This window comes from Nomascus leucogenys, chromosome 21 (assembly GCF_006542625.1).
Source record: "Nomascus leucogenys isolate Asia chromosome 21, Asia_NLE_v1, whole genome shotgun sequence".
In the NCBI taxonomy this organism is placed as follows: domain Eukaryota; kingdom Metazoa; phylum Chordata; class Mammalia; order Primates; family Hylobatidae; genus Nomascus; species Nomascus leucogenys.
This window is the reverse complement of record NC_044401.1, coordinates 46,473,763-46,489,645: the sequence shown is the minus strand read 5'-3', so window position 1 is coordinate 46,489,645 and position 15,883 is coordinate 46,473,763. Positions and strand designations below refer to the sequence as shown.

Here is a 15,883-nt window from a genome sequence, read left to right as displayed (position 1 = left end):
TCTTATTGTTGAGTTTTGAGAGTTCTTTGTATATTTTGGACACCAGTTCTTTGTCAGATATATCTTTTGCAAATGTTTTCTCCCCAAAACAGTAATTTAATGGGGAGTGGTGGAATGGAGTTAGTATCAAAATCACTGGTAGAGCTTTAACTGTATATAGAGGGAGGATACAAGGGTCTTATTCCAAACCTGCCAAACTGGAACCTTCACAGGTGTGCCTGGGCATGTGAATTTTACAAGCCTGGAGGCAGGGGAGTGGTGGAAGATGGAGGGACTGGATAGGTACAGGAGCTCTGGACTGAGCAAGTCATGGGATGGGGAAGGGAGGTGTCAAGAATGACTCTTGGGTTCTTGGCTTGAACCACCTGGCTGCAAGGAGAAGTTGTTTACTGAAATGGAGAACCCTGGAGGAAGAGCAGGTCTAGGGGAGCGATTAAGAGTTCAGTTTCAAATATGTTGAATTTGAGAAGCCAGAAGACATCCAAGTGCAGAAGCCAAGCAGCAGAGGAGTGACCAATGGATCTGGATCCCAGAGGAGCTTGGCTGGAGATGCCGATTTGGGGGGGTGACATACCTGAAGATGGCCCTTGGAAGCCTGTGAGATCAGCTGAGCACGCAGTGTAAGCTGAGGAGAGAAGAAGGCCTGGGACAGAGCCAGAGGTGCTGGGTATTTTAAGGTTAGGTGAGAAAGGAGATGGAAAAAGAGCCGTCAGAGAAGTAAGAGGCAAATTAGGAGGGTGCAGAGTCAGAAGCCAAAACAAGAGAATGGCTTAAGTGGGGAGCTACACTGAGTCTGGGAGGAGGCAGCATCAGGGAGCCCATTCTGAAGTCTCATTGAGATGGAGACCTGAGGGACAGAGAGGACTTAGCCAGGTTGGGGACAGGGTTTGTGCAGGGCGTGGCTCGGAGTAGGGGCTGGGGGCATGGGACGGGGCAGGAATCATGGCATTCCCTGGGAGGAACAGCAGGTGGCAAGGCCTCTGTGGCTGGCTCACCTGAGGGCGGGTGTTTTGGAGTCTGTGATGCTTGGGCTGCCACATCCCTCAGGGATCTGATCACGCGTCCTTGGGTCTCTGTTTGAGCCCCTGCAAGAGCTGAAGGTTTGGTGCCCTCACCTTGGGGTCTGCCTGATGGTGGAAAGCCATGTAGGGAGTGGGTTGGTTTGCTTGGGCTACCATGTCAAAGCTCTGCAGACTGGGGCTTCAGAAACAGATGGTTATCATTTCTCAGTTCTGGAGGCTGGAAGTCCAAGATCAGGGTGTCAGCAGCATCAGCTTCTCCTGCAGCCTCTCTCCTGGGCTTGCAGACTGCTCTCCACACTCTATGTTCTCACATGGTCATTGCCCACATCTCCTCTTCTTAGAAGGACACCAGTCAGATTGGATTAGACTCCATCTCAATGACCTTATTTTGCCTTAATCACCTACGTAAAGGCCACGTCTCCAAACACGGTCCCATTCAGAGGTACAGGGGGTGAGGGTTTCAGCATTTGAATTTTAGGGGACACAGTTCAGCCCCTAATAGGGAGCAAGGCTCCATGAGCCCCAGGCACCATGGGGATCAAGCATGTGGGGAGCATTTTGAGGGCCCCAGATCCCCAGTGAACCTGTGCAGGCCTGGAGGTGGGCTCCTGCCTCCCCAGCACCAGGGGGACCACCCTGATTCCCCCCTCCCTCCTGCCCTCAGGCTCCCTGGTCGGCCAGAGACTCTCAGACCATCCTGACGTGAGGAAAATTGGGTTCACAGGCTCCACAGAGGTGGGCAAGCACATCATGAAAAGGTGCGTGGCTGGGGGTGGAGCAGAGGAGGGGCTGCTGTGGGCTGCGCCTGGGACATGGCAGTGCTGTCCCAGGAGCTGTGTCCTGCTTCCCAGGCTCCAGGGCACAGCCACTTCCATGGCCCTGCTGGGCTCTATGCAAATGCTGAAGAGGCATCTGCCTTTCTGGCAAAGCCCTGGGGAGGCCTGGGCGGAGACCTGCGGAGCCCTGTCAGACCAGCAAGGGGCTGGATTGAGAGGTGCTGAGAGTATAAAACACGCATGGATTTCAAGAACTGAGCACCCACAAAAAAGTGAAATAGCTCATTAATACGATGTTTGGGGTTTTTTTTGTTTTGCTGTTGTTGTTGTTTTGAGACAGGGTCTTGATCTGTCATGCATGGTGGAGTGCAGTGGCACCATCATAGCTCACTGTAGCCTTGACTTCCTGGGCTCAAGTGATGCTCCCACCTCAGCCTCCCAAGTAGCTGGGACTACAGGCGTGCACCACCAAGCCCAGCTAATTTTTTGTGTTTTTCATAGAGACAAGGTCTCACTGTGTTGCCCAGACTGGTCTCAAACTCCCGGGCTCAAGCAATCCACCTGACTCAGCCTCCCATCTCCGTGCTGGGATGACAGACGTGAGCCACTGTGCTCTGCCTTCATTAAGTTTTTATATTGATTTCAAGTTGAAATGATAATATTCTTGATGAGTTGGATTAAATAAAATATAATAAAATACGCTATTAGGATTAATTTCACCTGTTTCTTTTCAGGTTTTTTTTTTTTTTTTTTCAATGGAGTCTCACAGTGTCACCCAGGCTGGAGTGCAGTGTTGTGATCATGGCTGCAGCCTCTGCCTCCCTGGCTCATGCGATCCTCCCACCTTAGCCTCCCGAGTAGCTGGGACTACAGACACGTGCCACCATACCTGGATAAGTTTTCAAATTTTTTGTAGAGATGGGGTTTTGCTATGTTGCCCAGCCTGGTCTCGAACTCCTTTAATGTGGCTACCATCAAAAAAGTCCCATCATCTATGTGGCTAGTGTTTGAAGCTTTCATTCTATTTCTGTGGACAGAAGTGATCTAGGTCAACTCATGTCTTCATCCTTGGACTTTGGCCTCAAACTGACTGGTGTCATCTCCCAGACTCTGTCACTAAACCACAATATGACCTGGGCCACACCCATGCCTTGGGTCCCCCACCAGTTCCATTACAGCAGTTTGACAGTGCAGGGGTTCTGGTCTCCATCACCGACAAGCTGGGAGAGCCAGCCAGGGCCAGACCCCAGGTGGAGCCCTGACTGAGACTGCAGCCTGCCCCAGCCCTGACACCGAACTTCTGGGGGTGGGTTTTGGCACCTGCACTTTGAGTGACGTGGGTAGGGGAATGGGGTAACTGCAAGTAGTCACAGCAGGTTTGCCTGTCCTAATTCAAAAGCTAACTGGTCTCTTCCTCTGAGGTGTGTAGGTTGTAGTCATGTCTGAGCACATGTGAGTCAAGTCCAGGGTGAGGGCTCAGGAAATGTCAGCTCTGAGCACTCCAGAGCTGGACAGAGGGTTTGGGGGGCAAGATATGTTGATCTGCCTCACCGTGGTAACCATTTTACCATCGATATGTAGTTCATGACATCATGCTATAGCCAGGCGTGTGGTGGCACGTGCCTGTAGTCCCAGCTACTCGGGAGGCTGAGGTGGAAGGAGCCTGGGACACGGAAGCTATAGTGAGCCAAGATCACGCATTGCACTCCAGCCTGGGCAACAAAGAAAGTCTGGCTCAAATAAAATAAATAAATAAATAAATAAATAAATAAATAAATAAATAAATAGATAAATAGAACAGAACAAAAAACAAAAGTACCTCAATTTGAACATTTTATTTAAAAAAATAAATACTAGGCTGGGCATGGTGGCTCACACCTGGAATCCCAGCACTTTGGGGAGGCTGAGGCCAGCGGATCACTTGAGGCCAGGAGTTTGAGACCACCCTGGCCAACATGGTGAAACCCCATCTCTACAAAAAATACAAAAAAAAAAAAAAAATAGCCAGGTGTGGTGGCATATGCCTATATTTCCAGCTACTCTAGAGGCTGAGGCAGGAGAATCGCTTGAACCCGGAAGGCGGAGGTGACAGTAAGCTGAGATCACACCACTGCACTCCAGCCTGGACAACAGTGTGTGACTCTATCTCAAAGGAAAAAAAAAAAAAAAAGTCTGGGTGCTGTGGCTCATGCCTGTAATCCCAGCATTTTGGGAGGCCGAGGCGGGCAGATCACCTGAGGTCAGGAGTTCAAGACCAGCCTGACCAACATGGTGAAACCCTGTCTCTACTAAAAATACAAAAATTAGCTGGGCGTGGTGGCACGTGCCTGTAATCCCAGCTACTCGGGAGGCTGAGGTAGAAGAATGGCTTGAACCCAGGAGGCAGAGGTTGCAGTGAGCCAAGATCATGCCATTGCACCCCAGCCGGGGCGACAAGAGTGAGACTCCATCTAAAAATAAAACAAAACAAAACAAACAAAAAAACTAAAAAAAAAAAAAAAATCATGCTATGAACCTCAAATATACACAGTAAATTTTATTTCAAAAAAAAAGAAAAGAAGAGCAAAGCAGAGCTCTGAGCAGCTTCCTGCCCCAGCATCCCTGGTTCTGCTGCTTTCTTCTTCCCAGGCAGCCATGTCACCCAGACCTGCAGCTGAGATGGGTGCCATCTCCCTGGGTTGCTTCTGCAGAGGAGGCCTCTCCTCCCCAGTGGAGCCTCCTACCTGCCAGCTGTTGACTGAGTGTCCAGCTGAGGACAGCATCCCTGCAGTGCATTTCTTGCCCACTGATTTGATGTGTTCATGACTCCCACCCTCTCTCTGTTTGCTCTGCTGCTAATACAGGGAGGTGCCGCAGCCTCTGGGCCCCTGCAGCTGTGCCAGCGGATGGTGCTGTTTTGTATTCCTTAATTTGTGCAGCACCAGCTGCGTGCAGGCACTGTGCTTGGCACCGGGGCTGTAATAGGACCCAGACAGATTCGTGCCTGCCCTGGCCAGGCTCATGCTCTGCAGATGGGGTCAGAGGTCAACATGCAATAGAGCAAAGGACAGCAGATGGGGTGCACGGGCAGGCTGTGGTTTTATACAGGGTGATCAGAGAGGCACCCCAGAGAAGGGAACACAGGCCTGCAGGAAATGAGGTGTGGACTGGACAGCAGGAAGGGCAGCCCAGGGGGCAGCGGGGCACAGGCCCAGTGTGTACAGGCCGGGAAGGAAAGGCAGGTGGCCGTGTGAAGCCGCAAGGGGCCGGGGGGAGTGGGGAGGAACTGGCCGGGTCTTCCTTCTTGCAGCAAAGCATGCTTTGGGCCTACCCAGGTCCCTGCCACCTGGGGGCCCAATGCCCCTACCTGCCCTGGAGGGACCGGCCCCACCAGCCCTCTGTTCCTTGCAGCTGTGCCATAAGTAACGTGAAGAAGGTGTCCCTGGAACTGGGCGGGAAGTCACCCCTCATCATCTTTGCTGACTGTGACCTCAACAAGGCTGTGCAGATGGTGAGGGCCGGGCCTGAAGGGGGCAGGAACAGTGAGCGGGAACAGGGACTGTGGGGACCAGGAGGCTCTCTCTCTGATTCCACAGCCACACTCACACGTGTAGCCCTGGTGGAGTCCATAGTGTCACCACAAGCATAGCATGGCAGACAGCAGGCTTAGGGAAGAATGACTTGTGCCCTCCAAACATACTTCCCAAGAAGTTTCATAGCTGCCAGGATAGCTGAGATCAACTGCCTATAACATATGTGTGTGTGTGTATTACATATAAATATGAAATCGGGAAACACATGCCACAGCTCCATCTGTTCTGAAATAAGCATGGCAGCCTTTTCTGTCTGATGAGAGGGCAAATCAGATGTGTTGATCTGCTTCACTATGGTAACCATTGTACCATCTATATGTAGTCCATAACTTCATGCTTGTAAACCTCAAATATACACAATAAAATGTGTGTTTTTAAAATAAAAGAGCAAAGCAGAACTCTGAGCACTTGGGCCCAGCCCTGCTGACAGTGACCCTCTGCCGGTGGCCGTGGGTGCACATGCCTGGCTCCACCACTGACTTAGCGGGCAGCCTTGAGCAAGTTACCTAACCTCTGTGGCATCTGTGCTCCCACCTGTGGATAGGGACCATGGTGATACCCACCTCCTGGGTGGCTGCAGAATGAATATGTCTGAAGGGCTTAGATTAGTGGCAAGTGCCACTTGAGACACGTGTCGATCCTTGTTCTCCCCATTAGTATTGTTGTTGCCTTGGTCCTGTCCTCACTCCTGTGGGAGCAAACCAGTAAGACCGTGTTCAGCCAGGTCTCCAAATATGCCCCCGGCCCTATCTAAGTTCCACTGTGCTGTGGAGGGTGGCCTAACACCCTAGCATGGGTGTGAAAGGGAGTCCAACCTCATTTGGTGGAGAAACTGAGGGAGGCAAGGGCCTTATTCACAGGCCCGGGTGGACCCATCAGCCCTGGGATCTAGCGGGGCCCCCTGTGCTGAGCTGGAGGTCGGGGCCCTGTCATTGGCTGTGCAGTCCCAGGTTCCAGGAGAGCCAGACTTGACCATGGCTCTCCGTCCTCCCCTGGGTCTCCCACAGCAGGCGAGTTTGAAAAAGCAGGCTGCCTGGGGCCTTTGAGGGCCTTTATTCTGGACTCCTGCTGGGAGTTCCCTGGGCCAGGGCTGCCCCACCCCTCACCCACCCATGTCGGGTTGCCTGCCTGTGTCCCACCCTCTGCTGTCACCCACCACCCGCTCCGTGCTTACACATATGGCTGGCATCTCTCCTGTCAGCTGCCGAGAGTGTAGACTCTGAAACAGGAGTCGGCACCTCCTGGGCCACCCCAGCAAGCCACCCAGGGTGCAGGAGGGTCTTAGGCAGGCCGAGGCTCACTCCCACTTGGTCCCCATGCTCTGCAGTGTGGATGGCGGCATTGTCCTCCAGTGGTGGGAGTTGGGGCGTGGTGTCTCTCTGTCACTGCATGGGCCTCAGCTCCTTCACTTCCCACACAGTTACCTCTCGCCTCTCCTCTTGAGGTGACTGAGGATTGAGTGGGGCCCACAGGAGGAGATCAGGACACACGGGTGCCTCCTTTCCCAATTAGAAGAGGCGGCTGGGCCCTGGCAGAGCTGGGGGCTGGTGTCCCAGGAGGAGCAGTGACCTGGTGTTCTTGTCCATTCTCTGAAGGGGATGAGCTCTGTTTTCTTCAACAAAGGAGAGAACTGCATTGCAGCAGGCCGGCTCTTTGTGGAGGACTCCATTCATGATGAGTTCGTGCGGAGGGTGGTAAGTCCTGCCCCAGGGTCTGCAGACGGCTGGTTCACCGGGACAGCAGCCTGGCTGGAGGGGGTTGGAGGAGGGGAGACAGGGCAGGGTCAAGTGAGGCTGGGCTCCTCCTGGAGGACACTCCCCCCGGGGGTCAGGGAACCCACAGCGGGAGCTGTGCTGAGTCTTCACTGGGTTTTATTATTTCGCCAAGAGATAGCAGACCTGTAGCTCAACTGACATCACCAAAAAGGTCCCGTCTTGGGTTGGTCCCCTAGAAGTGGAGCCTGGGGCAAGAATTCAGTGCATGTGATTTACTCAGAGTGGACTCTTGGGTGAAGCCTGGAAGGAGAAGGGAACAGGAGAGGACCGGACAGAATGGAGCAAGGGCCTGGTCTCAGGTCAGCCTGGGCCTGACCATGGACAGGGGCCCTGGAGCACGAATCCCCCTACACAGGCATACCCCTGGAGCCAAGTGGCCAGGCTGTGGGCCCCTGTGGCAGGTAGGCTTGTCTATGGGCCGCCAGTAGGGGAGAGTAGCTCCCGTCAGGCTTCACAGCCACCTTGCATGGCCTCGGGGATCTGGTGGGCACAGGATAGTGTCTCCCACCAGATGTATCCACTCAGCCACACCTGGAAGAGCAGACTTGATGCTGGCCTCGGGACAGATGGACCGTCCTGAGTCCCCTTGGGAGGTTTGTAATGCCTGGCTTCTCAGTTCCTCAGCGGGTTGGCTTCATCCTCTCCAAGCAGCTCGGATATGGTGGGAATATGGGGCTGACGGCACCAGCATTACCTTCTCACCACATGGAGCCAGAGTGGGACATGACTCCTTCCTCACCACCTCTGTTAGAAAACACTGTGGGGTTGACACGAGCCAGGCCCCAGCCATCCTTCATCCAGGCCATGATACCGGGGGGGAGCAAGCTGAGGTTGGCTTAGCTTCCGCAAAGAGCCCCCCCGCCCCCAGGTTGTGGAGAGCAGCATCTAATCCCAGTGGATAGCGGCAGGGATGTGGGAGAAACAACCAGCAACCTCCACACATGGTTTCAGACAGATGGTGCCTGGGAAGGCAGGGAAAAAGAGGGCCTATGAGCGGAGGGGTGAGGGAGGGTCCCCTGGAGGAGAGCTGGTGCTGGACCCAGGGTGGTGGCTCAGAGTCTGGAAGGAGTGGGAAAAGGAAAGACTTTCTAGGATGGGCTAGAACAGCTTTTGCCATATAACAACCCTCAACACGGACTGACTGGAAGTGACAGCCCTGCCCTCAGCTCATGATTCTGTGGGCAGCAGTGGCAGTCTAGGCTGGGGTTTGCTGGGGCTCGCCTGGGTTTGTCAGAGCTTGCCCAAACATCTGCAGTGAGTCTCAGGGGCAGCGGGGCAGCGGGCGGCTTCGTGGGACAGCTGTCCTTGCCCTGGGGACCTGCATTCTGCGGCGTGTGCTGGGGCATGTTCACGTGGACAATGGCAGGACTCCTAAGAGTGACAGCACAAGTTGAGAGGCCTCTGGAAATGCACAAAACATTGCTTCCATGCATTGTGCTGCCTAAGCAAGTCACAGGCCGGCCCCGATTCAAGGGGTGAGGAAACAGACTCTACCACATGATGGGAGGCACAAGCTCATCTTCCGTAGTTGGGGAGCTGGCCTGCCTGGCCAAGCAAGGCCCACTGCCATGACGGGCACAGGAATAGCAGGACCAGGATACAGACCCAGGGACTACTGGAGATAAAGTGGCAGTCATGGGGGGAGTGTGGCTGCGGAGACACAGAGCTGTACACACCAGGTCCTGTCTGGGGGTCTTAAGGGAGTCATGAGACTTCCACAGAAGGGAGACTGCAAGGGCCAGAGTCCCAGGGATAATTCTCAAGACAGTCACAATCCCAAATAAAGGAAGTGAGGCCAGTGTTCAGGAGGCTCAGTAGGCTGTTTGTTCTTTGTATCCAAGATACAAAGCCATTTGATCAGGGCACGGTTTGGGTCGCCAGGACAGGAGCAGAGAATGAAGAACAAAAGCAACCGGGCTTGGCTACAGGGTGGAGACAGGACAGTCAGAGGCAAACAGTGGGCCCTGGTGGGAAGGGCAGAGGGGTGTTCTGGGTGTTGGAGTCACACCTGTGTCTGATTAGGGCTGATTGGGGGTACAGAGTTTGCAAGATGTGAGATGCCCTGGCCTTGGAGGAGGAGGGTCAGCAGACTAGAGCCTTGGGCCCCTCCCCTCCACTTAATTTCTTTCCCACTTTGGCACCAGGACTATTGCAGCAGGGCTGGTGTATCCCACCTACCCCACATCCTGGAGTCCCCCGGACAAACAGTTCCTTCAGCTTCTTGGTCCATGAGGCTGGTGCAGGACCAGAGTCAGATACATGTTGTACTGAGCCCCATCTCAACTAGTCAAATACGCCAGCCTCTGTCCTCCTCACCCATGCCCCTGTGTACCTCCATTTCCAGCCCATCTGTCGCTGGGCTCCTGTCTCCTTGGAGACTTCTGTCCCTCTGCACATAGGAGTCATTTGGGATTTCAGCCTGGAAGATGGATTTAGAGTCAGAATTCAGAAAGCCCTGAGGCTAGAACAGAGTGTGGACTTTCCTCAGAGGTCAGCCGTGAGAGCTGAGTCAGGTGAGGATCATTGTCAGAAACTGCAGCAGCACAAGCCACGCCTGACTTGGAGGACTTTCTGCAGGTAGAAGAGGTGCGGAAGATGAAGGTGGGCAACCCGCTGGACAGGGACACCGACCACGGGCCACAGAATCACCATGCCCACCTGATGAAGCTGTTGGAGTACTGCCAGCGTGGCGTGAAGGAAGGGGCCACACTCGTCTGCGGCGGGAATCAAGTCCCTCGGCCAGGTGAGTCAGAGTGTGCCAGGCCCGCTTGGGTCAACCGAGGCAGCAGGTCCCATGGCCTCTGGTTCCCTGTCCAGCTGAACTGGAGACAGCTAAAGGCCAGGTACCTGCACAGTCAGGCTGCTGCCCCATCTGGGACCTGGGATGGACTGGGCTGTGGCTATTTGGGCACCGGCCAGACCCGGGAATGGGACGAGCATTATTCAGTGCTGGTTTAGTCAGTATTGAACTGGACTCTGACTTGCCCTTACTGTCACTGCAGCCTGAGAGTCTCTCCCCCATAGATTCATGAGTCTAGATTTTATGATTTTACCTCTACCTCACTGGCTGTTAACCTCTCAGCCGTTGCTTCACCTGTTCTCTCAATGCAGGTGCATCCCTGCCTATCCTTAGCTTGGAACACCTCTCATGGGGGAGTTTGCCTGCAGGATCTCTCCCCTGCAGCAGCTCAGACCCTACCAGATACAGGCCTCCAGGCTCCACCCGACCCAGAGCTCCTGACCGCACAGCCAGTGGCACTGGACACTTCCACCTGGATGTCCCCCAGGCCCTTCAAACTCAATGGTCATTGCAGTGTCCCAGCCAGAGTTGAGCCCAGACACACACACCTGCTGCTCCAGGACCCTCTGTCTGATCGAGCAGTCCAGGCCAGAAGCGCAGCAGCCACAGGGATGGACTGTTGACGCTGCTGCAGGGGGACAGGTGCCATGACTGTCTTCCTCACCCCTAGCTCCTTTGTGCCTAGACCGGGCCTTGCACAGAGTTGGTGCTCAGTTAATTTGATGGCATGAAGGAGGGAAGGAAAGAAGGGATCCCTGACCCTTCTCTTTCTGTGACCCCCATTTAAATTATTGGCCTGATTCTGTCAAATCTGAGAATTGTCCCACTCTGGGCCTCCTCTGCCTCCCTGACCCTTGTGCGGGCTCCCTGCATCTTGCCTCGCTCAGCGTCACAGCAGCCTCCCAAGTGGCCTTGTGAGCCTGCTGATCCTTTACTCACACAGCTGCCAGGGTCTGATGACCTCTCCTCTGTTAAGACCTCGCAGCAGTGACCCACCCTCCTACAGTGCAAGTTCAGACTCCTTGACCTCACAGCCAGAGTCCTTCATGATCTATGCTTGACTTGCCCTTGACCTGCACTGCAGCTGCATTTCATTCTCTCCAGAGGCTTCTCGTGCTTTCTTGGGCTCCATGCATTTGCTGCTGCTCGGCTTAGTGGAGGCTTTCCAGTGTCCCCACCTGGAGAGCTCCTGCTTCTTCAGCTCACCGGACATCCAAGCCTGGGCATGCCCATGTCACAGGGCACCGGGCACTGCACACCGCAACAGCGCTCTCGTGACCATTGCACTGCTGCTGTCACTGTCCACTTACCCTCTTTCCACTCCCGCTGGACTGTGAGTTCCATGAGGCAGGTGGGGTGGGGGCAGCATCACCAGGGCCCTTGCAGGGCAAGGATGGCCGGGTTCAGGATTGGTGGCAGACAGTGTGATGGAGGCCCTGTGCCAGGAGCAGGGCTAGGGAACCAGCAAGGGGTAGAGCAGCACCCAGGAGCCAGGAACAGTGGGGAGCCATCACCCCACCCTGGAGGGGGTATGAGAAGGAGCAGAATTCCTGCAGCCAAGTGAGGGGCAGAGCATGAGATGGGGCTGCCTTCTGGTGGCCCAAGGACCAGGATATCAGCTCTCAGGGTCTAGAGGGGACAGGGGAGAGTACAAGGTAGATGGGGAGGGGATGACAGAGGGGTGGTCAGCACGGCTCACATGCCCTGGCAGAAGTGGTGCAAGACTGCGGAGTAAACACAGGCCACATAAACCACTGTGCATGTACATGAGTCACATTTTCAGAATTGTAATCAGTGTTAAAATGTCACTTATATATGTATGAAAAATATTGAAGATTTTATTAAATAACTTTTTAACGTGGTTTGAAATTTTCTATTTCTCTAAAAACTAGAGTGAGAAAATTCCCGGTCTCTTGATTATTCCTAAGTCAGGCAGGATTGAATCTCAGTGAGGTCAGGCAGGATTGACCTCAGTGCAGCAGGTCTCAGGGCTCTGTCTCTACAGAAAACAGAGAGAAAGCATTTCAGTTGTCAGAAGTGCTTCTGCCCTGGAAACCAGGGCCTGTAGGGGCTGCATCCAGGGTTGGGAGTAGGTGGTCCCTTCTTGACTGGAGAGCATGAAGCTGGGCCTTGGTAGGGACCCCGGGAGGGCAGAGGGAGGGAGCCCCAGGAGGTCCAGTGTCCAGAGCTCCTCCCCTCTCACCTCCTCCTACTCCACGGGTTGTAGCCACCAGGGTCAGTGGCAGAGGTGCCTGGGAGGTTTCACCTGCCAAAGAATCTAGGAGGTTTTAGATTAGCTGTCACCAGAAAAGCTCAAGTCTTTGCTTCAGCCATGGCCTCTGGCACTAGGACTGGACGGACTTGGGATCAGGTCTCAGCTCTGTCACCTGCCAACCGGCGGCCCCATTTCCCTCAACAGCACTCTGTTAAAAGCATGGTGAGACCCACATCAAAGAAGCCAGGTGGGAGAGCCATCTGCAGCGTGGTGACACCCATCACATGGGTGCCACGACCCGGTGCTTATGTCAGGTCATCCGCAGGTGGCTGGTGTGGCCCAGGCCCTGCTGATGGAGAGGCTGGACCATCGGGCACTGTGTCTCCCATGTGCAACGGGCCTCTGTCTCTCTTGCAGGGTTCTTCTTTGAGCCAACTGTTTTCACAGATGTGGAGGACCACATGTTCATAGCCAAGGAGGAGTCCTTCGGGCCTGTCATGATCATCTCTCGGTTTGCTGATGGGTAGGGAATCCTGCTGATGTCTCAAGGGCCCTCTCTCCCACGTGTTACTGGGGTCTTCATGTGGGCTTTGGAAGGTAATCTATGGGCGGTCAGGAGGAGAACTCAGGCAGGGTGCAAGCCGTGGACACCCCGCCTGTGCCGCCTGCTGAGTCTCCACACCCCTGAGAAGACAGCCCAGTGACCTGGGGCTTTGAGTCCCCCTGTGAGCAAAGGCAGCTCCCTTCCCTGTCCTTGTCCCTTGTCACATGCTCCAGCATGTTTCTCGCAGCCTGCTGGGCTCTGTTTTAAGGTCTGTTACCATGCACTAAACCACCCCCCACACCGAGTGGCTTGGAATAATCAGAGATTTATTTTACTCATGGTCTAGGTTCAATGAGGCAAACCCATCTCTGCTCCATGCAGTGTCTGGCCTCAGCTGGGGTGACAGAGTGGCTATCCTGATGCTGCTGGGGGTCTCCCGGGAGGCTTCCTCCGCGTGGCAGCCTCGGGGTTGCGAGACACCTGGTTCCCTTCAGAGGCCAGGTGGAAGCCAAAAGGCCCTTTATAATCTAGCTCTTTAGAATCCCAGAGCATCCCTTCCACCACAGCCTATTGATCAAGCAAGTCACCTAGGCCAGCCTGGGCTGGAAGGGAAAAACTGTACTCCACTCACAGTGGGGCCACTGAGGCCCATGCTGTCACTTCTCAGGCCTGCCCCTTTCCTCCATAGCACCTTGGAGCAAATTGCAAAATCATGCCTCGTCCTCATATTTTACTGTCCAACTATCAAAAAAACCCCAGAAATTATCATCGTATGTCAATGGTATTAGAATAAGAGACTTCACTGCCACCTAGCCAATAAATATGGTTGCAGTAAGTCTCCAAATCACTGATGTCTGGTGAATACCCAAACTGCCGCGGGCACATGTGGGTCCTTCTGGCCCCCTGCTCCCAGTCTGTGGAATAAAGGGCTCACCCCATGATCCAGGAGCCCCTGTGGTGGCTCCCTGCCCATGGGCCTCTGCCCTTCCTCCTCGCTCACAGCCCAGCCCAACCCCATCTTGCCCCCGACGCTGCAGCCCAGCACATTTTCTCCTCGGAAGGTCTACGCAGCTGGGGTGTGGAGTGGGCCAGGCTCTCCTCTGCACCTCCCTCAGGGAGTTCTTCCTGGACTTTCTCTTCAGGGACGTGGATGCCGTGCTGTCTCGGGCCAATGCCACGGAATTTGGCCTGGCTTCTGGTGTCTTCACCAGGGACATCAACAAGGCCCTGTATGTCAGTGACAAGCTCCAGGCAGGCACTGTGTTTGTCAACACGTACAACAAGACCGACGTGGCTGCTCCCTTCGGAGGATTCAAACAGTCTGGATTTGGCAAAGATCTAGGTAACCTACTCCTGCCTGGGGGATTGCTTTCATTTATTCATTCAACAAACATCTGTTCAGAACCACTTAGTGCCAGGTCCTATCCCAGATGCAGGGACGTAGCCTTGAACATGATGGCTGTCAGGGCTCGCTTCTTACTGGGAGGGAACTTGTGACAAGTCTGTGAACAAGATGCTTGCAGGGGTGGGTGGTGCTGGGAAGAAGGCAAGAAGAGTGGCCTGGAGGAGACACTCCGGCCAGGAGGCAGTGGGGGCCTCTCTGGTGTGGTGGCACCTGTGCTACCCAGACCTGCATGGCAGGGAGGAGTTGGCCGTGAAGACCCAGGGGCACATGTTTCTGGCTGAGGGTTCAGCAGGTCCTTGGGGGAACCAGCTTTGGTTGTGGAGCTGCAGAGAGGCCAGAGTGGTGGAAGTGGGCCAATGGGGAGCAGGAGGGAGGAGAGGAGGCCTGAGAGGCAGGTAGGGGCCAGATTGAAGGCCCATGGGCCATGGTCAGGGGCTCAGGTTGCGTCCTTGGTGTAAAGAGGAGCCATGGGACCAAATGTACCCCCGGGTGAACACCACAGGTGTTGCAAGTCTCCCAGTAGAGATGAAGTCACCGAGGCGGCAGCAGGCGGAGTGCCCCAGCACACAGCACAGTCCCCCCAGTGCTCCGCCCGCTGGGTGGCATGGAGTTCTGCTCCGGCCCTCTCTCCCTGGGCTGCTCCAAGCCTTGGCCCTCGTCCTGCTCTCTCAGCAGGGGGGACTAGACAGGTCTGATGGGCAAGCTTGGCAAGGGTGGCTGGCAAGGTCCGGGGAAGCCATCTGCTGTCTCAGAGGTCCCACCTGTCTCTCCAGGCTCCTGTGCCAGCCCAGAGACCACAGGGAAGGTCATGCTGAGGCTGGGGGTCAAAGGTGGTCACTGTTTCCAGTTTTCTCTCCTCCCCCTGCCCCCATCTTTCAAGCCCTGCAGAAGCCCCCAAGGGTGCCCATGAGAGGGGCCCATGTGTGCCCACAGGGCTGGACTCACATGCACGCACTTGTAGGCTGGACACTCCTGCTTCCTCTGTCCCTGTTGGCCTCCTCTTCCTGCCTTCTCCCAGGCCACCTTCCTGGTGTCCACCAGGGGAATCCATGAGGCCCATGGCCACGCAGGGAAGGCTGTGGCTGCCAAGTCCCCAGGACGTGATCTGGGACCCTTATGAATCCTCCCGAGTTCCCCCAACCCTAGTCCCCACGTCCTGCTGAGAGGACCAGCACCCTCCTGGGACAGGCCCACAAGCCAAGCCTTCCAAGTAGACCATCTGGGCAGGCCCAGGACCTCAGAGGGACGGGGCAGTGCCACTCCTGGGGCCAGCCAGAGCTGCTGGGGAGCTGTCAGGCAGCCCCAGGCCTCACACTCGTCATGGGGCTGAGATGCACCAGCCACATAGCACTGCCAAGGTCTGGGGCCTCAGGGCCCTGCGAGGCATCCCCTTTTCCCAGCCACAGCTTGATGCAGCCGTAGCTGGGGGCAGCCATGGGAGAAGAGATGGGCCAGTGAGTCCGGGCAGTAACGCCAAGTCTCTCCACCCCCTTCCACCTGAAGGGGCTTCTCGCTGTCCAGACAAGGCGGTGGGAGCCGGGAAAGATTCTTAAACGGCTGCCTCAGATTGGCTTTGTATTCTGGGGAGTCCTGGCCCACTATCCACTGCCAGGGATAACCTGGGTAAGATTCATGACCTTGCTGGGCCTCGACTTCTCACCTGGAAGTGGGGTGAGCCAGAGCTGCCCCCACGCGGCTGCTGAGGAATAAGACACTTGCAGCCCCCAGCAGTGCCCTGCCTGTGGTGGGAGCTGCTGTGACCTTTGTGGTGTCT

At 55.2% G+C, this 15,883-nt stretch overlaps 1 protein-coding gene and 1 long non-coding RNA gene across 5 annotated transcripts in view; one reads left to right on the top strand and one right to left on the bottom strand.

Annotated features, from left to right (window-relative positions):
- The window catches only part of ALDH1L1 (aldehyde dehydrogenase 1 family member L1), a 78,654-nt gene that overhangs the window by 62,483 nt on the left and 288 nt on the right, over window positions 1-15,883 (top strand). For 3 of the 4 annotated variants that reach the window (XM_030802191.1, XM_003275560.3, XM_030802190.1), the window contains 6 exons: window positions 1,687-1,780; window positions 5,189-5,288; window positions 6,966-7,064; window positions 9,723-9,888; window positions 12,578-12,683; window positions 13,847-14,046. In XM_030802191.1, the coding sequence (XP_030658051.1) occupies window positions 1,687-1,780; window positions 5,189-5,288; window positions 6,966-7,064; window positions 9,723-9,888; window positions 12,578-12,683; window positions 13,847-14,046 (765 nt within the window). Of the gene's footprint in view, window positions 1-1,686; window positions 1,781-5,188; window positions 5,289-6,965; window positions 7,065-9,722; window positions 9,889-11,049; window positions 11,279-12,577; window positions 12,684-13,846; window positions 14,047-15,883 lie in introns of all 4 variants that reach the window. The other variant, XR_004027620.1, reaches the window with a different exon arrangement.
- On the bottom strand, window positions 11,760-15,880 carry LOC115832179. The gene is made up of 2 exons (XR_004027621.1): window positions 15,055-15,880; window positions 11,760-11,944 (listed from the first exon to the last, which is right to left on the bottom strand). It is a non-coding gene; the product is annotated as an uncharacterized LOC115832179 (long non-coding RNA).